The sequence below is a fragment of the Anarrhichthys ocellatus genome, unplaced genomic scaffold, assembly GCF_004355925.1.
Source record: "Anarrhichthys ocellatus isolate YVR2014 unplaced genomic scaffold, GSC_Weel_1.0 scaffold20, whole genome shotgun sequence".
Classification (NCBI taxonomy): Eukaryota; Metazoa; Chordata; class Actinopteri; order Perciformes; family Anarhichadidae; genus Anarrhichthys; species Anarrhichthys ocellatus.
In genome coordinates, this window is record NW_022280050.1 from 5,100,085 (window position 1) to 5,122,738 (window position 22,654).

Sequence of the window (22,654 nt, forward strand, 5' to 3'; positions counted from 1 at the left end):
TGTGTGTGTGTGTGTGTGTGTGTGTGTGTGTGTGTGTGTGTGTGTGTTTGAATGTACACGGTCCCTATTTTTTAACCTACTTGGGAGCTAACATTTATATTTGGATTTAGCTTGTTTGAGGTTCCTTAATCTTCTATTTTGTGTCATCATTAACCTACATGCCATGATGGAGCGCAACGCTGTAGGAGCTACCTGTCAAACTGTCAACCTGCCTCCCTCGTATTGACTTCACATTTGTCATTTCGAAGTACGCAAAGCTCTCTCTGATGAGAATGTCCCTTGTCTTTTGTGTGTGTGTGTGTGTGTGTGTGTGTGTGTGTGTGTGTGTGTGTGTGGGTGGGTGCGTGTGTGTGTATGCGCAGGAGCTCCAGTTTGAGCGGCTAACCAGGGAGCTAGAAGTGGAAAGGCAGATTGTGGCCAATCAGCTGGAAAGATGCAGACTCGGGGCCGAGTCGCCAGGCACTGGTAGCAGCAGCAGGTAATGAGAAGATGCACTCACACACACACACACACACACACACACACACACACACACACACACAGAGCAACAATCCAACACATGGCGTTTTCATCCTTCACAGCAGTGACCATATTCCATAGTGTAACCTTATGGCATAGTGATGGAGCATCCCAGTTTGCTCAAATATGATTGGACTGTAAATCTGAAAATGTGCCCCTCCTGTCCTGTTATTTAGAAACAGACAGAATTGCTCCGGTCTTCTCTTGGCTTATCAGAAACACGGTTGTAGCAGTTAGCAATTTAAATCTGCAGGATTTTGTCCTGGCTGATTCACTCAAATCACTTTTATGTTGAGCTGAAATGAAAATGTAAACGGCTGTCTCTGTGGGCAAAATATTAAGCCTATGTTTATCAGTGACGGAATGTGTTTGTGAATGTGCGTGCTAGTGGAGTGTCGTTTGCTCACTGAAGCGCTGCTGGGGAGCTTCTGAGTTTGTTCTGGGAACTCATTCCCATTTCATCAGCTAAGAGACTACCAGGCTTCATCTTCATCACACCTCAGTGACCGCGCATTCTGTCCTGTGGGCTGTGCCTCCGACGTGCCGGCTTCATTTGTACAGCTCGATACCACATACAATATCCCAATGGGCTTCATAGAACTCCTTTTGAAGAAGGGTTGACACCAGCCTTATATTGACACGTGGCGTGAATGTCCAACTCAATTTCATTTGACAAAGATACAGAAGATGAGGAGATACACTGACATTGTACTACTAATAATATACTGCAGAATAAAACATCACGGTTGAATGTTTACATACAGATAATCTGTAATAATATGTATGTCTGCATAAAAGTCATAGCAACATGGTTTGAATTTTTGCGTGCGTGTTTCATAACTTTCATTCATGGATCACTGTTTTCAGTTGCACTTAATTAAACGATTCATAGGTGGACTGTCTTTTAGGTCTTGTTAAAATGTAATTCCTTAAAGCGGCAAGGGAAATTACAATAGAGGTTAATAGACTGTGACATTTAAGAGATTGCTTAATGGTCAGATTTGTCAGGCACTGTTAATATTATGGTCTTTTATTGTTGCTCTTGCCTATTTCCTTCACGGGTTTTGATGGCACAGCATAGTGCTCTGTTGTGTGGCTATTTTACTAACCTATACGCTGGTCATATGTTTCATTAGAAAGTATGTGTGATTAAATATATCGACATAAAGGTCAGACTTTGAACTAAACATAGTCTCTCAAGCCATATTTTGATATGGCCATGAACACATGTGCTGACTACATGTCCTTTCTTTGTTCCCCTGACCACTGAGGGTTTCTTTGTTGTTTACCATGGTGATAAGACGCTGGTACACCCCAGTACTTCCAACAGTTAAATAGTGTTTTTCCCCCAATATCCCATCACACTGGATAGTTACTGATATGGAGTATTGTTTCATATGAGAGGAATAGCACTGTAGAAGGCGTTGATTACTTTGGTGACATACTGTTGACAACACAGTTCCTCCCGTCAGCTCAGTTTGGCAGCTTCTTCTTTCTCCCTTGTTCCCTGCTGTATTTATAAAGTATCCACTCTTTTTATAAGTGCCTTACTGTCCGAAGTCTATCTGTAGAACACTGAATACTAATGTCTTTAATTAATGCTCGCAGAAGTTGTACATGAACCCCAAGGTACCATCCCAGGCAGGTGTTATTTGCATATTTTTCACAAATGGTCACCTGATGCCAGGTCTGAGCCGCATTCGTTCTCAAATGGACCATGATGCAATATGTGATATATCTGGATACATGACACTTGGCTGTAGTGTAATGGCTCTCTGTGATCTCTTCTGGCTTTTTAGTAATAAGCCCTGTGCCCTTACACGATGCGTTCTTGTACTCCAGCCTGCATACCTACAAAAGCACCCACCTATCACCAGCAGATTGCAGTACTCGGGACTAAGAGTGTCAATTTCCCCTTTCTTCATTTTTAGAGAGATGCTGGTATGGAGCAGCTTCCAGTGCTGCCAAAAAGGTCTGCACAACAGCTCTCTGAAAATATACACATCCAGGCTATTTTCTTTCATTTCCTCTTTCGGGAGTTCTGTGTTTTAGACCCCAGGTTTAGTGTATACAACAACCACGCCAGTGATCATATTTGGAGATATAAGCGACACATTTGCTTTCCGGTGGTTGTCCCTTAGTCGCTCATGACATTTAACAAACTGAGTGGCAGCTCAAGATACATTTTAGAATAAAAGCTAAAGAACTAGGCCATCTTTCTTTGCGATATATAATGACTGCTTCTATAATAAAAGGGTTCTTTTTGTGTGCCAGTCACAATGAAAATTAGCAGCCCAATTTGTTTTGTGAAGCATTTACCTCATTGTCAGTGACAGGTTTAACATTTAGCCTGCCAAAAGAAAAATAAGATGGCAATAACTTCTACATTAGTCGGTGGACTAAACAAGCCAAATACCAGTAAATATAGAACATTGATTTGAACTCTCGTGAGAAGGCAATTGTCTCCCAAAACGTTTAGTTCCTGGAACTGTTCAGTCAAAAAAGGGGGCTCTGGTTATCAGTTAAGTGATTCGAGGCTGCAGCTGTTTTGCAACATTTGGTTTGACGGTGCTGATAGCGGCTTGACTGTTGTTGATGAGCAGACTGTTTTCACTCACCGTGCCGGTGTGTTCAAGGGATTTTTCTTCATGTTTTTTTTTGTTGTAGCAGAAAAAAAAAATCATTCCTGCTCCTTTTTTCAGTAAAATTGTGGACGCAACCCCAAAAAGTAAGAAGTGGTTAAGTACTTTCCTTTCACCTCTCTTCACTGTTGCCACAGAGATAGAAGTGCTTTCGGTGTTTTTAGGTCACACGACCTCTCAGAAACATGTTCAAATAATCAGGTGTCTTCAGTGGTAGTCTACATTTGTTATCCAGGTTTTTTTATAATATATTAATAATACGTTTCCCATGATGTTTCAGAAATCTGGTTTCTGACAAAAGATATAATCACATTTTAAACACATTCACTTTTTCCTCTGGGGGGGGCGTGTATCCATCCACCACCTCCTAGGGACTCTGACGAGGCAAGGCAAGTGTATTTGCATAGCATATTTCAACAACAAGGCAATTCAACGTGCTTCACATAAAACCATTAAAAGCATCAAAACATATGGTAAAAGAAAAGGAGATTTAAAAACAATTAAGAACATTGATTGGAACATTAAAAACAGTCATTAAAACACTAAATACAGTAGTAAAATGCAGATATAGATTAATATCCTTGAATCTGGTTCAATTAAAGGCATGCAGCAAACAGAAAGGTCTTCAATCTTGATTTAAAGGAGCTCAAGGGTCTCAAGAGAAAACACGCAACACCATTGTCACACCTTTTTTAATTTAAAGACAGACATGGAAGGACAATTAAAATGTCACTGGACATCTGTGTGTGAATGGAGATTAGCCTTTAACCATTGAGTTCACACTGCTTGGCTCAATAAGCTCAGCGGGACATCTGCAGAAGTGATGGTGCACTTAAAGGGTTGTAATGGGAGTCATTACATTTCACGACACCTCCGGAGTTGGCCGCTCCCTTCGTTTCTACAAGCATACAGGGTGTGGTCGTCAAACTTCACCTCTAGCAAAACGACTAAAAGATGCAACCTCCACCCGGCCAAAGGGGTTGATGGGAAATAAAGTGTCCTGTCAGGTTTAGGCCCGTAGTTTATCGGCAATTTTTACGATCTCTTTACGCTGCCTTCATCCAGCCAGCTGGTCGACATGCAGCGCGCGTGTGGTGCATCATCACCATGGTCACCATTCTTCCACCTCATCTGCCATGGTTCAGTGGAGCACGGCTCCCCCAACTTCCTCTCTTTTAATTGCCTACGTGCTCATTAAAAGTCAGAGAGCCGTGCTTCTTAAAGCTCACCTTAGATGGGGAAAAAATAGCAACATCAGGTAACGACCAGAAAGTATATAGTCAGATTTATGCACAATCCTTGGGCCTAGCATTGCGATGGTATCAGCGGATGAAATACAATGCTCAACTATTAATCAAAATATTCTTTGCAGGTTTCTAGTGGGACTCTGTTTAGCCCCTTGCGTCTATAAATTCAGCAATGCAGTTGCCAAAGCGGGCCTGTTTTCTCTCTTCCTCTCATAGCCTGCTCTACTATTGGGTGGAAGAGGAAACTTCCAGCACTAGTGGGTTCACCAGTAAAACTCCAGCTACCGGTTGGACTTTGCGCTTTCCTAATGTCGGGTGTGGATGCCTCAGGCCAAAGGTCCAGGGGATTTTTCATCACAAAACAAATCTCACATTTCCCAATAGATTGAACGGATTTCGGCCATAGTCTGCTGGGAACTTGGCCTGATGCTTTCCTGCTCTTATCTTGCAATTAAGAATGATCCCTCATCTACTGACCGAGGCCGATTCATCATCGATCACCCACACACTGTCCCTCGATCCCATCTGTTTTTGCTGCTTGGTATATCCTCAGTGTTGTGGCCGAGCACTCGCAGACTGCGATCGCTCTCTGTCTCGACCGTTATTCTGCCACGACATTCTCTGGAGACTGAGTATCTCTCTGAATTGCTCTCTGTGCTGGAATATACACTGGCTTGCATGTCAGGGTTACTTTAGGGTGTCAGGATACTGTGGGCTTGTACACTCGGTGTGTGTGATTGTACTGTATGATCACATCTGATTTTTTTCTGATTTCACTTGTCCTTGGGCAGTTTCAGCTCCCATCAGGATGTATCCAATCCCCTGGCCTTTTTTTTGGGGGGCTTTGTTTATTAAAGCTGCAAGTGGAAGAACAGCTTCCAGTCCCACAGTTTTAGAACATCTCTTATTGCTGATGGCTCCTCGAAACACGAGCTGTCACCAAAGGCCCCTTTTAGGTCTTGATGAACACAGATGACATGAATGGACTTTACATCTGAGTTGTAAACATTAAATCTGCTCTTAGGCTGCATACTCTGAATCTCCGAGCTGTTTATCTCAAACAGACATTACCATCTCTGACCCTGTTGTTAAAGGCCCAAGGAAAGAAATGCATGAGGCTAAAAAGTGTCTCTTCCAGATGATTTCACACATGTCTTTCACCGTGGTGTCTCTGGTTTTGTGGTGTGCATGTATTCACTGTTCCATCTCCTGTTTTCTCCCATACAGCTCGTCTGAGAAGTCCCTGCCGTGGAAAATTGCAGGTATGTCAACTCAAACACTTAACGATTGGATAGCTGTCCCTCTTCCTAACAAAATCTGTTTTTGCTGTTTACATGCATTCAGATCACATGAAGTGTCCTCTGCACTCACTCATTGGTAACCTGATAGTTACGCATGGTGCAATATTTGTCAAAAACTTAATATGGAGCAATAAATCGGTGCTCAGTGTATGTATGAGCAATAGAAACACTTAATATTTCATATCTCATATGTGTATACAACCAGTCGATCTGTATATTGTATTATTAGCTTTTGTTGTTTTTTACAATACACTTATTTATTGTACCTTTACTTTTTGATCGTTTATTGTACCTGTTTTGTTTTGATTTCTACTGATGTTTTATACTTGCTGCTGTAGACATCATTCAATACTAAAATACATAGACTTATTCAGGTGTCCTCTCTAAAGGTTTGAAGCAACCTTCATTAATTCCTGTTCCTGTTCGACCCTGACTACACCAGTCGGTGATCAATAACCACCGTTGGACATGAATACCCATCTGCTTGGCTTGATTCTTGGTTTACTTTATGAGGTCCACACTAAATGATAGTGGATTAGACCGTTCTGTTCAGTATCACACTGATGTAGATAGTAAACAGTGACATATGTGCTATCAGTAAGGCTTAACTGTTCCGCTAAGTGCCTCTGAATTATTTAATATTGGCAGAAAGTGTGTGCATCTTTTTTGTACGGGGTCTGTTAAGGGTGTGCGTTTGTGTGTGTGTGTAATGCAGTTTAGGCATGTTTTACATTTCCTTAATAATCATAGCTACCATGAGACATTTCAACCAAGCTCACATTAATGGACAGCCTAAGGCCTTTTCTTGTTTTAATATTTATCTAAGCTACGTCTGCCCACTCGCACACAGCACCACAGTCAGTGATGTGGAGCGGAAGGATCTCTGTCAGACCCCTTCGGTCTCTTTAGTGTTTGTTTAGGGATCTTCACCAGAGACCTGATAATGAATTGAATATACTAATGTATTTCATGGCTTATTTATTGCAGAGTGGAACTTAGCAAATTTCGGCAATGGCCATTAATCTTTTATTGTCAATCCTGTCTGCAAAGCCTAAAGGGTTATACTTGTACATATGCACTGGGAATATTAATTCTACACCGTTTTCTTATTTGCTGCCCATTCCCCATTTCCTCGCTGAATGCGTTTCATTGGGGTTTGAACAGCGCCGGGGACTAATCACAATCACTGTTTTTGCTTCGCATTGATTTCTCATCGTAGTGTAGATGATAAATGATAGTCAGATGTGGCAGTGTACTTTTTCCAATCGAAATGAATTAAAGTGTAAACGTGTGGCACATAGCGTAATGGGCCACGTTTGTCTGTGAGGTCTATTGGCAACGTGAGCCGCCATGTGTCGCGCCCGCTGTCTGAGAGTTTCGGATAGAAGTGTTAGTGTGGAAACGGCCTTTTAGCCGCAGGAAATGTCAATGCAGTCACACCTCGTGTCCACTGAGAGTGGAAAACACCCCAGAATGAAAGCTTTCTGTCCGTTTCTGTCCCCCGTCTTCTTCTTTCTTCAGATATTTATTCTCTCAACATGCTGACAGTTTAACATGTCACCATCACACTTGCCAGACTTGAGAACTAAAAATGGATCCCGAAACTGGAACGGGGGGGGTATGCCCCCCAGAAAAAGTTGACTGTCAGATATGTAGTTTCCTGCAATCTTGTGATTTTTAAATAAAGAAAATACCAAAATAATAAGTACACTCAACAATTTTGGTGTTAAATAGCCTACTTATAATTTGACTGTTTTGGTTGCTGGCATTGGTTACCTGCCCAGCTCCTCAAACCACAGCTCGATTTCTCACAGACGACAATTATTTCCACTCACTTTTTCTTGTTCCCAGCCCATTGGATGCCTAGCAGGCTCATAATTATACGCCTGTGGTCCTTTTACATGCTTATAAATATGTATTTTTTAACCTCAACAGGCTCAAAGTTAGCACTAGAATTCAGATTTATTATTAGTTAACCTGTGACACGTCTGGTTTCTTTGTTTTAAAGTTAAAATGAAAAGTGCCTAACAAAAGCTAGTCCAGATTTCACTGTAGTGTATATATAGATATATCTTTTTAAAACCCACATCATTTTCCAACACATTAATTAGAAGTAGTGAAATACCTACAAAAAAGGTAGTGAGGGAAATGTAAATACAATTCTTATGAGCTGCAGACTTGTTGAGTATCTGCATGGGTGCCGCTTGACTGTAAACCATATTGTGTAGTTTTATCTAATACATAATTAATTTACAAGAAAATGTTTTGGGGGGGGAGGTCCACAGAGTGCGTTGACAACTGGGGTTACTAAAGTGAGCATAAGTAGTAGAGATACATATTCAACTGCAAAATAAGTTTTAAAATCTATCTCCTGTGGAAGAACTTACAACTCTGTTCTTCAGCTTCGTAGAGAAAAAATGAAATACTCTATCCAGAGTGGCCATGTTATGGCTGAAAACGGCAACATTGAAATTGTAACTTATGGGAGACTTTATTGTGAATGTCAAAAATCTACTGCCATGCATAGCTAACGGCAGCTAGTGATGTTTAATCTTCAATGTGTGAAAAAAGGGGCTTCTGTCTCTCTTTCTGTCTTCCAGTTGTCTCCCTCTCTTCCTTCTCTGTTCTGGCTTTTTGGCATCTCATTTATCAAACAGGGTCAAGGCTCAGTATAAAAACCCTGTGGTCTGAAAGGACACACTGTGTGCCAGACACAGAGTCACTGCTGGGATCGGAGGAGACAAAGCACTAGTTCAGTCCTGTTATTATACGTTTACAGGACATATAAAAGCTTCCTGGTCTTATAAAACCTAGACTCTCATTGTTTTTCTGTAAATACTTTAACAAGTCTCTTGTATCACCCACATGAAATTTTAATGACGTTCTCTCTGTATGTCAGGGCCCGTCGCCAAAGAGCACTGGGGTCCAAAAAAAGTTCACGTAGAGAGAGGAAAAAAAAGAAGGTGGATTAACACTTGCTGCATCCTCTGCAATGTGTGACAATGTATTATTGAGTAAAGTTTTAATGACCCTGTTAAAGAGAGGTGCTGAGGGTGCTGCAGCAACAACAACCCACCCCCAGGTGGGTGAGGTATATTATGCATATCATTATTACTTTTTTCCTGTCACATTACACCCCACCTCTCCCGGTTGCTGTCACCTGTGATATATTTGTTTTAATTATTTCAAGCAGTGCAAGATTTCCAGATGGTTTCCACAAAAATCTTTTTATAGTGTGCCGTAGTAATTCGTCTGTAGGCCTATTAATATGAGGCGGCAGGAAGGTTTGGACCAGATTCAGGCTCTCTAGCATGAAGAAAATATAATTAAAATCCAGCTTTTAACCAGCATTTGCATTAAAGAAATGTGGCTTTGTGCTGTCAGTGTTGTTATACGGACGAGTAAAGTAGCCTACATTTCTTAACTGTGCTGTTTTCATACGGCCATATTGTTTTTGCTGACAAAACATATGGGTCTGTCAAGGTGTGATTTACATGGTTGCATGGTTGGTATGAAAGTGAGGGCGTTTTGCACAAGTTTAATTACGTCCAACTGCAATACTGTGGTTTTATTAGCTAAATTACAAATTCATTGCGTGCATAAATTGAGAAAATCACATCGTATCAACAGATTTATTCAACAGGTCAGTTTGGGCAACAAGGCGGCTCCTTCAACGCTTATTTTCGCACCCGCTAATCGGGCAGAATTTTAAGAAAAACAACCTGGCTGCCAGTGTTTGCCTCTCTGTTCCCCTCCACTTGCTGGCTTTTGTTGCAGTGATTGCAGAGTAACTCATTGACACTGGTCACGCTTAACTAGATTGGGATTACGGGGGGAACATTGTGCACAGGGGACATAAGAGGGCTGATTCCAGTTCCTGTTTTCCACACTGGTTGTTGTCCTGAAGAGAGGAAGATGTAGGGGAATGTTAGAGCAGCGAAACTATTCCGATTTAATGACTCCACCGTACACAAGCGTGAAACTAATGTCGCGGAAATCATTGTCCGTTGTTGTTTTCTCTCAACTCCATCAATTGTTCACTGCTTTAATGACTATTATAATCTTTCCATGCAAAGCCCGAACTCTTATTGTTTCAGACTCGAAGCCTTGTCTCTTTGTCTGACTCCCTGCTCTGCTGTGTCTTCCCAGATGCCTCCGCCGCAGCGGACACCAAGTCTCGGGTGACTGACAGCTCCCAGTCGCCCAGCTACCGCATCAGGACCGAGTCAGAGCAGGTGCCTCTGTACTCCCCGGAGCAGGCCTCCCTCCATGAAAGTGAGGGTCTGTTATTGCCTTCTCTCTATCGTGTGCGGTTTTCTTTTCTCTCACTCCCACCTTCGTTTTCTTACCTCATTCTATCGTTACTTCTCCTTTGATGATACAGAAAGCCTTTTTCCCCTTTCAGCGTTGTCCTTTTCATACTTTATACTTTGACATCATCTATATCATCTATAGCAACTGATCCCTCATCACAGCTTATGAAAGGCTGAATGTACCACAGCACACTGAATTACAGTGGTGGCAGGACAGTTCTTCCCCGCTGTGCCATTTGTCATTAGCAATGCTGTCTAGGTAAAGGTCATGTTTATTATGAAACCACGTATGATGTGTCTCCTGTTCCTCTAACCCGTCCTTCTACTCTCCCTCTCTCTCTCACTATTTCTGCATTTAATTTTTGGCCTTCTTTTTCTGTCACGCTCTCTCAGAGTCCGCGGGGAATTCGCGTAGCTCAACTCAGATGAACTCGTACTCGGACAGTGGCTACCAGGATGCCGGCAGTGGCTACGTCAGCAGCCAGAACCTGGGCAAGGCTGAGCTGAGGATGCAGCACTCCTTCCCTGGCGCCGGCACTGGTACCCTGGGGAGGAATACCAGGGCCGAGGGCCAGGCTTCAGTCCAGGTACTGCCAGCAATCAACAGACAACATATTGCTGTTTTCAAGCACAAAATGTATTTTTAACGTATTACCTTCTGAGTAACACCGACATATATTCAGTTTTTTTTTTTTTTTTTAATTAAACAGTCACTGCTCACAATGTCCATGGCCTCATAAAGTTTAATTACATAATTTACTGTTGGCTTTTATAAGACAACAAAAGAGAAACACCAAAATTGCTGTTATATTTTTTTTTCAGTGGCGGTACTGAAGTAATGCTTAAAGAAACAGAAGGCACACAGGTCACTGAGCACTGTGACATAATCATGCTTCATACAGCGCTGTACACACAGACCATTGAGAAACCAAATGGCGCTGTCACACACAACAGAGGGGGGGGGATTAATATGGCCCAGAGTAAAGTCATCCCCTTGTCATGAATTGGTTTATGTAACGCTGTGTTTTTTAGCATGTCATGCTTGTTAATGATTTTATAGCTCCTGAATGAAACAAATGAAGCCATATTGTTTTTTTTCTGCAGGGTCCGGCAGTAACAGCAGCTGTGCCTGGTCGTGCTATGCGGAGGGTAAGCTCAGTGCCTTCTCGCTCTCACTCGCCAGCCTACGCCAGCAGCATGTCCCCGTCCCGCGGCTCCTCCCTGCGTACCTCTGTTGGCAGTGCCTACGGCTCCCCCATTGTAACTGAACCCAAACCCCTCTCCAGCATCTTCTCCACCACCTTGCCCTCTGCCCAGCGCACCAGTAACAATGTCGGCGGTAGCGGCTCGCCGTACTCCATGCAGAAAAACTCCCCTGCTGCGCTGCGACGCATGGGCTCCACGAACTCACGGTCGGGAGGCGCCAGCCGCACAACCTCGCCTTATCAGGCCTCGGCGGGGTCATCATCAGGCCGCGTGGGCTCGCCTCTGACCATGGTGGAAGGCATCAACTCTCCGCTGACTAAGCAGCCCACTCATTCGTCGTCTCCAGTCAGGGCTAGTATGACCGCTGTGCCCCAGCACTTCAGCTCCACTCTGCCCCGCTCCATGATCCACAACACCAACCCCTATGGACCCCAGAGTTATGACATTTACGAGAGGATGACGCGACCTGACAACCTTGCAGGTGCTCAAATGCACACACACACTCGCACACTCACAGACATTTACAGAGTTTCAGCTCAGCAGCCTGCTCAAACTCACTTTTTTATTCAAGCCGTTAATGTAAGACATCAATATTAGTCAAAGTGTTTATTACCTTAAAAAAGGAAAACATTGATATAATGAAAAGTAACAAAACATCTTTTAAAAAGGTTATTTTGAGTTTCATAGCATGTTCAGCTTACCATCTTTGCCACATAATTGCTTTCCATAAATTCCTCTGAACTCCTCGAGTAGAGGATTTGTATTGCGGGCTGTCAATATTTGGTCAGCGGTACATTTCTTGTTGGCTTGTCATTGGCTCTGTGCTCAGCATAACGAATCCGAAAATAAACAGCGACTGTGAGGTCAGCGATTGTCCTGGTGTGAAGCCAAAACAGAGTTCCTGCAAGAAGACAAATATTAGCCCAAGGAGAATAATAGACTGCTAATCACAGTTAGTTTTGCTGTTTACAAAAGAACAGGAAACCAAAATAGTCGTCCTAAAGTAGAAGCCCACAAAGCTAACATGCGGCTAAGAAGTATTTTTTCGAATTAATATTCAAGAGCTTTGGAAAACACTTTAACCATAAACATTTCAGTCAAAGCGAGATGTTTCACCACTGGGAGCCAAGAACAAGCTTTTTTCAGCTGCAGTTAAGTTGCGGTTTAAATTGAGCAAATGTATCAAGAATATTGCTGGATGTTAAGTAAACAAGGAAGTTTTAATTTGCAGGTTAAATAAGTGACAGGCAATTTAATTTTATACCTCTGTGGTGAAATAATAGAGAAGGTAGAGTAAGACATTTCCACGACACATAATGGAGTTCTGTGGGAATCCATTACTTTGCCACGGCTATATCGAATGCACTCACCAAGGACAATATGAGGTGACTGTTTAACTGTTTGTGTACTTTAACCAGAACAGTTGAGATCAGGAAGATAACGATTGGAAAACCTGCCTGCCGAAACTGGCTTGTGTGTGTGTCATCCTTTTAGGACACACGCTGACTCATGTTTTCTAGCTAAACACGCATCCTGTTCAAATCTGGAGCTATCTAATTTTCCCCCGCAGCCAAAGGAAGAGGCCATGCCTGTCCTGATTCATTCCCAGCTCTCACTTCTTCTTCAGGTATCTCCTGGAGATAAGAGCGTAGCTATGACAAAATAATGAAAACCATAGTTATTACCTAGCAAAATCTATTCTCATTTCAGTATCATATTATTATATTTTCAGCTTGAGGAAAGAAAAAAAAAATCAATGTAGTCATTCATAACAGGTGAAAGCAGGATTCCACCGAAAGGCAAAAGGATCACTCTGTATGACGGTTGCGAGGTTAATAGACTGTGTTGTGCTTGTCTTCATGCTGCCTGGGGATATCCTCAGATGCCCTGCTTGATGATGACGTTCAAGGTGATGATTTTTGGTTGTTGTGTGACGTCTGTTTCCTGTCATCCTCACTGTGCCGTGTTTGCATGTAGGTGCTGCATGTGCACATTTTTACCATGTTTATTGTGTTATCGGCTATAATATGACATGCTACCTCGTGGTCTAACTCTGTAATCTACTCAGAATATATTGAAAGATATTGTCACTAGGTTTTTTTTCATTTTGATCTATTGATAATCATCACAGTATACATCAAGGTACGTGCAGCCCTAATCTTGAGTTTGAACCATACGTAAACAAACGGCGCTGTTAAACATTACAAAAGATAAACCAGTTAAGACGTATATCGGCTATAACGGCGAGCTTGTCGCTCTACTTGGTGGGCCGGTTGTTGTTTCCCAGCCTTCATTGGCACACGCCGCCTGTAACAGATAACAATCTGTTCATAATCCAAACCGTCTTTATGCCACAGAGCTAGTGGGACCTGGTTTTGACAGAATTCCTCATCTTATGCGTTACCCTTCTGCCAAACGTTCATTGTCACGTGCAGGTTCTTGAAAGTAGGCATTTACGTCACACTGACACTCTGAGTGGTGATGTTTCAAGCAGACACAAACGGGGTTTTCAGTCTCTGTCCTCTGAGCAAAGGGAGGCGCCAGCCTTGTTCTCCTCCTCTCCCTCCTGTCTTTCTCACCCCCTCCGTCTGTCCCTTCACTGCCTTCCTTCCTCTCACATACACCACAGTGGAGCCTAACCTCTAACACAGTAATTTGTCACAAGTGTTTGATGAGCCATAGTGGAAGGAAATGGGACGTTCACGTGATCAGGCTCAATTGCAAGCATTTGGCAAACGCCTTCCGACAGCCTAACCTTGATATTGTTGGTGTTGGTGGTTTTCTGTCAGTATCTATCAGAAGATGCTTTGTCTCCTTTCCTCTTCTCTCTTTTGCTGTGTCACGCATTGTGCGGTTTCCTTTTATTTTCCTTTCAGCAGACTTCTATCCCTTTACTTGTATTTGTTATTTCTTATCTTGTGCTCTTCTCTTTTTCCCTTACCTCTTTTTTTTTTTTTTTTTTTTCACCACCCACCTGGCTCCCCTCCCTCCACTGTCATTGTCAGGAAGTCATATCTTCCCTCCGCTGCTGAGAAATGGGAAAATGAAGACAAATTGTTCTTAATAACGTGCCTGTTAGGTTTGATGTCCGTTTCAGAGCAGAGCGGGACAAACTGAGCGAGAGGAAATGTTCTCAGCCAAGCCGCCATGACAGTTTTAACATTTGTACACTTTTTGTTTACACCTATTCTCCCTTTTAGTATTACGATTTTTTCACTAATGCTCATTTAATTTCTCCTGTTAATCTGGAGAAGAGTTTTTCTTTTTTGAAAATGATTCTTTTTGAGAAATGCAGTCAGCTGCATCCATTTAAGTGTTTGTTTCTCCAGAGCAAGCACGCGCCAAGCCCGCCACCGCCCTTCATCTAGCCTCTGCCAAGTGCAATCTGTTAAAGCCACGGTGAAAGGGCTGAGGGGGAGAATTAAATGACTATAACGCACCAGGAATGTGGACCATTCATCCTTAATAGACGGCAGTATGTTATTTCTCCCCGACAATTTGCAGATGCTTTTTTGGAAGTCACTGCAGCCCTACTACCAGGGGAGCAGACTAAAGAAGGCAGATGGATTAGTCTCCTCTAAGGTTGTTTGAATGTTGCTACGTTCAGGAGTCAGTGCTGCTGAGTGGCAGAGATATGCATGGAGGCTCCTGTGCCTGGGAGATTCTGTCCCTGTCGCTCGGTCACAGCGGGGCTTTACATGGGATGAGAAGTCTCTGGTGGTCCTAGACAGCCTCATTAACCCTCTTTTCATTTTCATCCTTTCTTGTCCTCCCCCCTCGCATATTCTCCCCCGCTTTCTTCTCCGTTGCTACCGCCCTTTTCCTTAAGTCTTCCCACTACCTCCTCTCTCTTCATAGCCTCACCCCCTTTAAACCTTTTGTACAACTGAACTGATTTCCTGCCAAGCCGCTGCTAGTGGCTATTGTGTGCTCTGCCACAGAGTGAAAGGCTTCCTGCGCTATTGAGGGTGCCACTACAGCACTCAGCGGCAGCGGCATTATTCAGTTTTACTCCCTAACCCTTCACAACAACATGCCTGCCATTTCAGAGTATTTGTTTACATGTAATTCGTGGTTAAGTTTAACCACCGGTGCCTCAAATTTAGATATGAAATAGAATTCATTGATGAGCCTGACATTGTGAACCTGCACTATATTTTCCAGCCAAACTGTTTCATTTAGCAAAAAGCCAGAAGAGAGGACACTAAAAGCTGAGAGACATTCACCCTGGAGTGCCTAAAACCCTCTAAGCTGCTCTGAAAGCATTGCATTAAGTGGATCATTTATTTTATTTAATACTGTTTAAAAACCATTTCTTTTGAATAATGTAAAATTAAAATAAAAAACTAAATGAAATGTTCCCCACCAAGCAATATTTAAACAATGGAGAAACAACCCTGGTAGCAGGGAAGAGGAGGCGGGATGCTATAGGTAGGGGGCCAAACGGTTGCATATAAAGATCTATAAAAGATCTGTTAATATAGTAACAGACAATTCAACCCAAAAGCATTTTGATGTAAAAATGTTACATGGCACAAAATATCCAAAGCTATTATAGAGCAGTTAGACATGTCGTTTAATGGAATGCTACCAAACCTGACCAGGACTTCAGCTTTAATATCTTTAAAAGGCGTGGGTAAAAACTAACCATTAATCTAGATAATTCATCCTCCTATGCATTAGTCATGCGGCTAGAGGTTGGCTGGGTCTTTTGATGACCCCCCCCCCCCCCCCTGCAGAGCTCTGCTTCTCAACTGCTTGGTCCTTCAGAGGTCAGAGTCAGTCTGGCCCCGCTATCTACATCTAAAAATCTTCACTCGTTTGCCCCCCCCCCCCCCCCTGCTCCCAAAGGAGGCAAACTCTTCTTTATTAATTTCCTCCGTCTCAAACTGTGACAAGAATCCCTCATATCTGCTGGTTCTGCATTGGCGGAGCTGGTGTTTAGTAGCGGTCTGCGACTGAGCTCATGCAGTTGGAGAGGACCCAAGTGACGTTTGGAGGCTCGTGAAATGTGCAATGAGCAGTTAGTTGCCAGCTGCATGCTGGTCCGCTGGGCTTCACAGTGCAGTGAGCTTCACTGACGTGAGGTTTAACACAAACACGGAAACATCGGCATCAACATGGAGTATAAAGAAAAGTACAGCAGAGATCTCTTAATATTCACCTTGTCTTCTACTCTTCATTGCACCAGTGTGTCTTTTACTTTTCTTCAGCTTTAAATAAGAGCGTAGTGCATAACACATTCACGACATCTTCAAAACTTCACAGTGAAAGCATGTCAGTTATTTTACCTCTCATCACAATAACACATTCACGTTTAATTTAATAAGGGGGATGATTAGCCGAATCATGCCGGAATTACATCCATTTTCAAGAATTAGACCTTTTATTATTTGGATTTTGCAGCTTTACAGCCCATCATCCATCTCCTATGCAGAAATTTGTGAGTTAATGTGGTCATTTTCAGCCTGTCTCAAAAGACAGGACCATTAGATTTAATTGTGTAATATGCTTTAATCATAACATACTTTTTACTTATTGCTGTTTAGTTTTTAATGTGACTTTCTCCCTGCAGACCCTAATGGGGAGTAGGGTGTAGGAGACCAACAGGCTCTTTCTGACTGTCAGCAATGGGGTTCACTTGGAGGGTTGTAGCACACAGGAGGATTTCAATGCTCTAGAATTACCACATCCCCCTTTAAGAAAGAGCACGGATATGTGCTGGGCTCATGTTGTGATTTGAAGGCATTTTGAGGTTGGTTTGGTGAGGGGTCTCATGGCGGTGGGTCTTGTTTACGTGGACGGATTCAGAGCTACAGATATTGTTGTTCATTCTGTTATTGTGGACTGATTCTGAATCAGACAGGACTCGCTGCTTCACGTTGTCCCTGCAGCCGGTTGTTATATTGACTTTTGTGTCATTTTTTTTTTTTATTTGCGTACGTTCTGATTGGATCACTCACCTGTCAGACCTGTGTGTTTCCTTTTCTCACCTTTCTCAGGTTTGCTTGTTGCTGATTACAGAAGCTGTTTCCCATACCACACTTTTCCTTTTTATATCAAGTTTATAACTAAACTGTTATTTAGTTTTGTTCATCTCTCCACAAAGTTCTTTGTAGTACAAATACAGACTACTTACTAGCTATTTCCTCTCCGGCTGGTGCAGAACATACGTGGATGAAGGCAGTTGACTTTGGTCCTTGTGTGTTATTTTTGAAGTCTATATTTGGGGTGACCAAATCTATTGAAAAGATTCCATTATTTTTGGACATAAATTGTTCCAGCAGGTGTGTCAACTTCATGTAATGTGGAACAATGATACACAGAAACAAGGAGAGCTGACAGATCATTTTAACTTTTTCATTGTCTTAAAGAATCATGTTTAATTTTTGGAATGTTTTAGCCAATGCTTTTTTTTTTTAACTCATGTATACATTTTTTCCTATTTGTTTACATTTATTTTTCATCCTGTGTATACATTAACTTACAAACCTGAAACTTGAGAGAGGTCACAGTGAGCATCATGGCTGCTGATGTTTTGTCCGTGTCGTGTTGTTGTTTGTATGGTAATGCGGAGCAGACGTTGCATATCAGTGAACCGCATTACCACTCAACAATGACATTAGCTTTGACAACAATTAAAGGAGACATGTGCTCTACTGTGATTGATTGCCAAAATCAAGCAAATATCTAAAACTGATTTTCATTCCACAACGGGGGGGGGGGCACATGGGATATGAATGACAGAGGGCCCAAACCTTTGACACTTTACTTAGCTGTGTGTGTATCACTCTGCATCTAACGACTCATCCGCTGACCACTCTCCTTCATCTCCAGGAGTACGGAGGTCATACGCCAGTCAACACAGCCAGCTGGGCCCGGACTTAAGGTCAGCCATGTCCCCAGACCGCCACATCGCTCCGATCTACGAGGATCGAACGTTCCAGGGCCCGTTGTACTGCAGCCCCAGCCACACCCAGCCGGGCACCCTCTACAGGAGCGCCTCAGGTTGGTCCCACTTAGTATGTTAAAACCAGGAGGCAAGGATAAGTAAGGATGAAGAAAAAACACCCACAAGGGACACGGCACCAAATGAAAGCTGTCAGAGGTGATGTGAAGGAAAAGTGACGTGATTGTGATTGAGACATTTTAGGTGTTACCTTTTATGTCAGTAGAGTCAAGTGTTGAAATGTTCTCCAAAGTGGTTACCAGAAAGAAACGCGAGCTCACGAGTGTAGGACTGAAGTTGAAAACGGTAATAAAAAGCAATTGTCAGTAAACTGTAGATTGGGAGTTTTTAATCCTAAATGTGCAATGTCATGGTAACTCTAAAGATACATTTTGTCAGTTTATATTCTTGTGGTTTTCACTGCCGGATATTTAGCAGAACAACCCTCAAAGTCCCAGTGAAACGGAAGTTAGAGCGTCTTTAGCTTCTGTACTGTTATGTACTCTGAAACCAATTATTTAAGTGGTGTGTACAGTTAATAGAGGGATTTAAATCAAGTCCTTCACATTTGATTGGTCAGCTGAAAAGTGGGCAGGCTTATAGAGCAGCACGGAGCTGCAGAGGACTGTGCTATTGAGTAATAATTTCACATCTTTATAGGCTATTTGTGTGGTTATTTTCTTAAACTTTGCAAAGTCTGTCTGATTTCGATTTAGTTTATTTGAGTGCGATATCAATACAGAAGGTAAGCGGTCTGTCATTAGCTACCAGCAGGTACTGTGTTTACTGTTGCACCTAGCTAGCTAAACTGATAAAGATAAACTACTGTATTGAAGGGGATCAAAGAGAACTTATCATATAATATCATGTGATATTCTAAATACGGTGATGTTTAGGCCGGTTTGCAACAGTGTTGTCAATATGATAATAGTCTGCACAAAACAGTTGAAAACCCCTGCTATAGCTAACAAACGATACAAGGTGTTTGGTTTTGTGTGTCTGTGTGTGTGTGTGTGTGTGTGTGTGTAGCAGATCAGACTATCAAATATATTTTATTCATCATATTTAAAAACTCCTTTTGGTTTTCTTACTTATTTATTTATTCTTATTTAAGCACAATTCTTCTCCCGTACCATTTTCATTTCAAGCGGACCCATCTTTGCATTCAGAGCACCTTCTTTGCTCTTATCAAGTGCAGACGTTCCCTTTTTCTTCAAATCTCTTCAAAACCGTCTTTTCCTCTTACTCCCCTTGACTCTGCAGTCTTTGCCTTTTTTTCGGGAACACCATTTCTCTCTCCATCTGCCCTTTAGCAGTACCTATGTCATGTCTTTCTTCCTTGCTTTTTTTTCCTCCTGCTTTTCTATTTTTCTTTCACTTTGTCACCCTCTCCTTCCCTGCCTCCCGTCTGCTCCTCCCTCCACTGTCAGCAGAAAGGGTGAGACATGAGTTAATAGGCAGGTACTGACATGTCATCCTGCCACAAAGGAGTCCATTACCTGTGTGTCACACTGAGAATGAAAAGAAGGCTGGGGGACAGCTTGGTTACCCACAGCCTGCTTTCTTCCAGCTCTCCTGATGTTGGCATTCTCGTCTCATCCCTCCTGCCTCAGATACACATGCTTAGTTTGCACTGACACACACACACACACACCATTCAGCTTTCTCCTTGGCACACAGCAGCTCTGCTTAGACCGATAAGTTCACTAATAAATGCTATTGATGCTGCGAAGAGGCCCCCAGGCGGGCCACTATAATGTGTTTATGCCGGCTGTATCGAGGGAGGCGAGTGGGGCGGAGCTGGAGAGGGGTGTTCAATATGGAGTCTTTGTAAGAGCTACCTCATTAGAAGAATCCAATTTGATCCCAGAGTTTTCTTTGTTATGTTGTAAAATGAAATTTCAATGGCCCCCCCCCCCCCCGGCTTTCCATGCATTCTTTGATTTTTGTTCTGGAAGCTTGCACTTTTTATTTTTTGCAGAAATATTGATCCTTGGCTGAAAAGATGAGAAATGGAACCCAAATAGTTTGACTGAAATTGCACTGCTACACTATTCTGTTCCTAATTTGTCCTCCCGTGTCTTTGGCTCTATTTTCGGAGATGACCATATTGCAGGGAAGTGCTGCTGCCCAACATAGAAGTGCACTGATGTGAGAAATTGTGTTTTTGGAGCGGCCCCACCAGTCGAAACGTCTCGGTTGCTGGTAGGAGGGGGCAGGAGCACGCACATGCCTAGTCCTGCTGGCACTCTGAAAGTGATCTAACCAGCGCGGCAGTCAGGCTGCCACACACGTCACGTGGCTCTGGTGAGAAGGAAGGCTAAATACAACCAGCTTGTTTATGCAGTTCTGTGTTTTTGACCCATTGTGTTAAAAAATGTAGGTCATAATATGACTTGGAGCGAATGAAAAGAGGAAGACGACTGTTGTCGTCAGGACTGAATATTGGACCTTTTATCTGCATGCTTGTGATGCTTCTGCTCTACCAGTGTATCTCTGACTGTTCTGGAGCCGGTCATGGTTCACCGTTGCCTCTCTGCTGCGTTTGGCAAAGTTAGCCGAAGAAGAAAGTGGCGCAAAGGAGCGAAAAGACGTTGAGGAAAGGATTTTTTTTTTGGATCTTCGAGCAAGTTGAGTCCCAGCAGGATCCCTTTGGTGGAACACAATCTTGTAAAAGCAAAACAACATGCAAACAGTCCCTTGAAGATGAAGACTTCTGCTTTGTGGAGCCATGGGAGCTGTGTTTTATCCTCATCATTAATTGGTTCCAGGTTTTAGAAGTTGCTGAGTCTGAAGGAACGGCCGCTTTTTTTTTATTTTCAGCTCGGTTTGAGGTGGTATGTTACCGGTGAGCACAGCTAAGAGTTTAGCTGAAAAGGTTTGTCGGCTCGCGTCTGTGTTTTTCCTTTTTAAACTTTCTGTCTCAAGCTTTTTGTTTTTTTGGCCCTCAGGTGTGGGGAGTCTCCAGCGGACACCCAGCCAGCGCAGTGCTATGATCTACCAAAGAAACAATTATGCTCTTAACACAGCAGCCACCTATGCTGATCCCTGTCGCTCAGCACAGTACCGGCCCACTGATCCCAACTACGCTTGCCAGGCTGCCGTCATGGATGACGGTGCTAACCGCTCACCCTCTATAGACAGCATTCAGAAGGATCCCAGGTAAGTACTGCTCACATTGCCGTGCCATGCTGTATTTCTTAACCATAAGATGTAGTCAGTGGTTAGTAACCAGCGCAGTGTAGCAGGAAACAGTCAACCGAAGGGTCTACGAATGCTTACAAGGCATCGCTGTTCTGCTGGGTCAACACCGGTGTCCTCTTTCTATTCAAACAGGGAGCCCCATGGGTAGTCTAGCTTTTTAAGCTGGCTCTGCCGTGCTTGGCCTCTCAACAATAGACTCTCACATACGCTAAAGTGCTGCGTCTGCTCTTGTCGTTCAGACGTGTAAGTGCAGAGAGTGGGTTGACTTCGGCAGTAAACCCCCCCCCCCCCCCTGACGTTGCACATCGGGAGCTTTGTTTACACCCCTGTATGTTGTTGTAGTGTAGCTACTTGAAGAGAGTGCTTCAGGGGGGGGGGCCCACCGTGACTCAGGTCGGTTCAGGAAGTCAAATTTCCCCCGAGAATATCTAACTGGATCTCTGTCCAGGGTGTTTTTCAGCTTTGTGCTGTGATTTATTCAATGCTAAAACAGTTTGTACAGCCTGGGTTCTTGCTGCGCGTAATTCACTCTCGGTGAGGGAGAGCACACCTGCCACAACTCAAACACAAGTAATCTCATCGTGTCACCTAGTTTCAGATACATGTACTGTAAAAGACGGATGTACATTTTTGATAAGTAACGTGCCAGAAGAGAGCAGTCGAGAGGCGATGCATTCCTCACTTCTGTGTGACCAGAGTGGATTGTTATATAGAACCGGATGTGAATGTAATTTCCTTTTCTTATTAGTTTGCCCTCAGTTTGCTGAAGTATTCATTTTGAAGGAAACTGTGCCCGTGTTTTTAAGGAGTAACTTAATTTCTTCCCCGTCGTCACGCTGATGCCTTTGCACCCCCCACACTTCTATTCTAGGGAGTTTGCTTGGCGTGACCCAGAGCTGACTGAGGTGATTCACATGCTGCAGCACCACTTCCCCTCAGTGCAGGCCAACGCAGCCGCCTACCTGCAGCACCTGTGCTTTGGCGATAACCGGGTTAAGACGGAGGTAGGTATTGTACCACCAGTGCCACACTGTGTCTTATTATATATTTCAAGTGAAATGTCTTAACTTGTCACAACCCTAGATGGATTGCACAGACATGCATGCCCCCCTCAGGATGAATTGTAATACCTTAAGTGGTCCCTTAAATGTTACTTACTCTGACCCAGCAGACAAAACCGACGGCAGAATCACACACGTAGACACATTCACACTGCTCGCTCATGCCATAAACCATTAAAAGAAACAACCGTACTGCTAACAGTTAACTTAAA

At 43.1% G+C, this 22,654-nt stretch overlaps 1 protein-coding gene across 1 annotated transcript in view; it reads left to right on the plus strand.

The window, feature by feature from the left end:
* Positions 1–22,654, plus strand: part of LOC116389791 (plakophilin-4) — a 68,695-nt gene that overhangs the window by 30,808 nt on the left and 15,233 nt on the right. The window contains exons 2-9 of the mRNA XM_031858742.1: positions 363–478; positions 5,636–5,670; positions 9,859–9,984; positions 10,416–10,609; positions 11,127–11,709; positions 18,066–18,236; positions 21,129–21,339; positions 22,253–22,385. Of these exons, the coding sequence (XP_031714602.1) occupies positions 363–478; positions 5,636–5,670; positions 9,859–9,984; positions 10,416–10,609; positions 11,127–11,709; positions 18,066–18,236; positions 21,129–21,339; positions 22,253–22,385 (1,569 nt within the window). The remainder of the gene's footprint in view (positions 1–362; positions 479–5,635; positions 5,671–9,858; positions 9,985–10,415; positions 10,610–11,126; positions 11,710–18,065; positions 18,237–21,128; positions 21,340–22,252; positions 22,386–22,654) is intronic.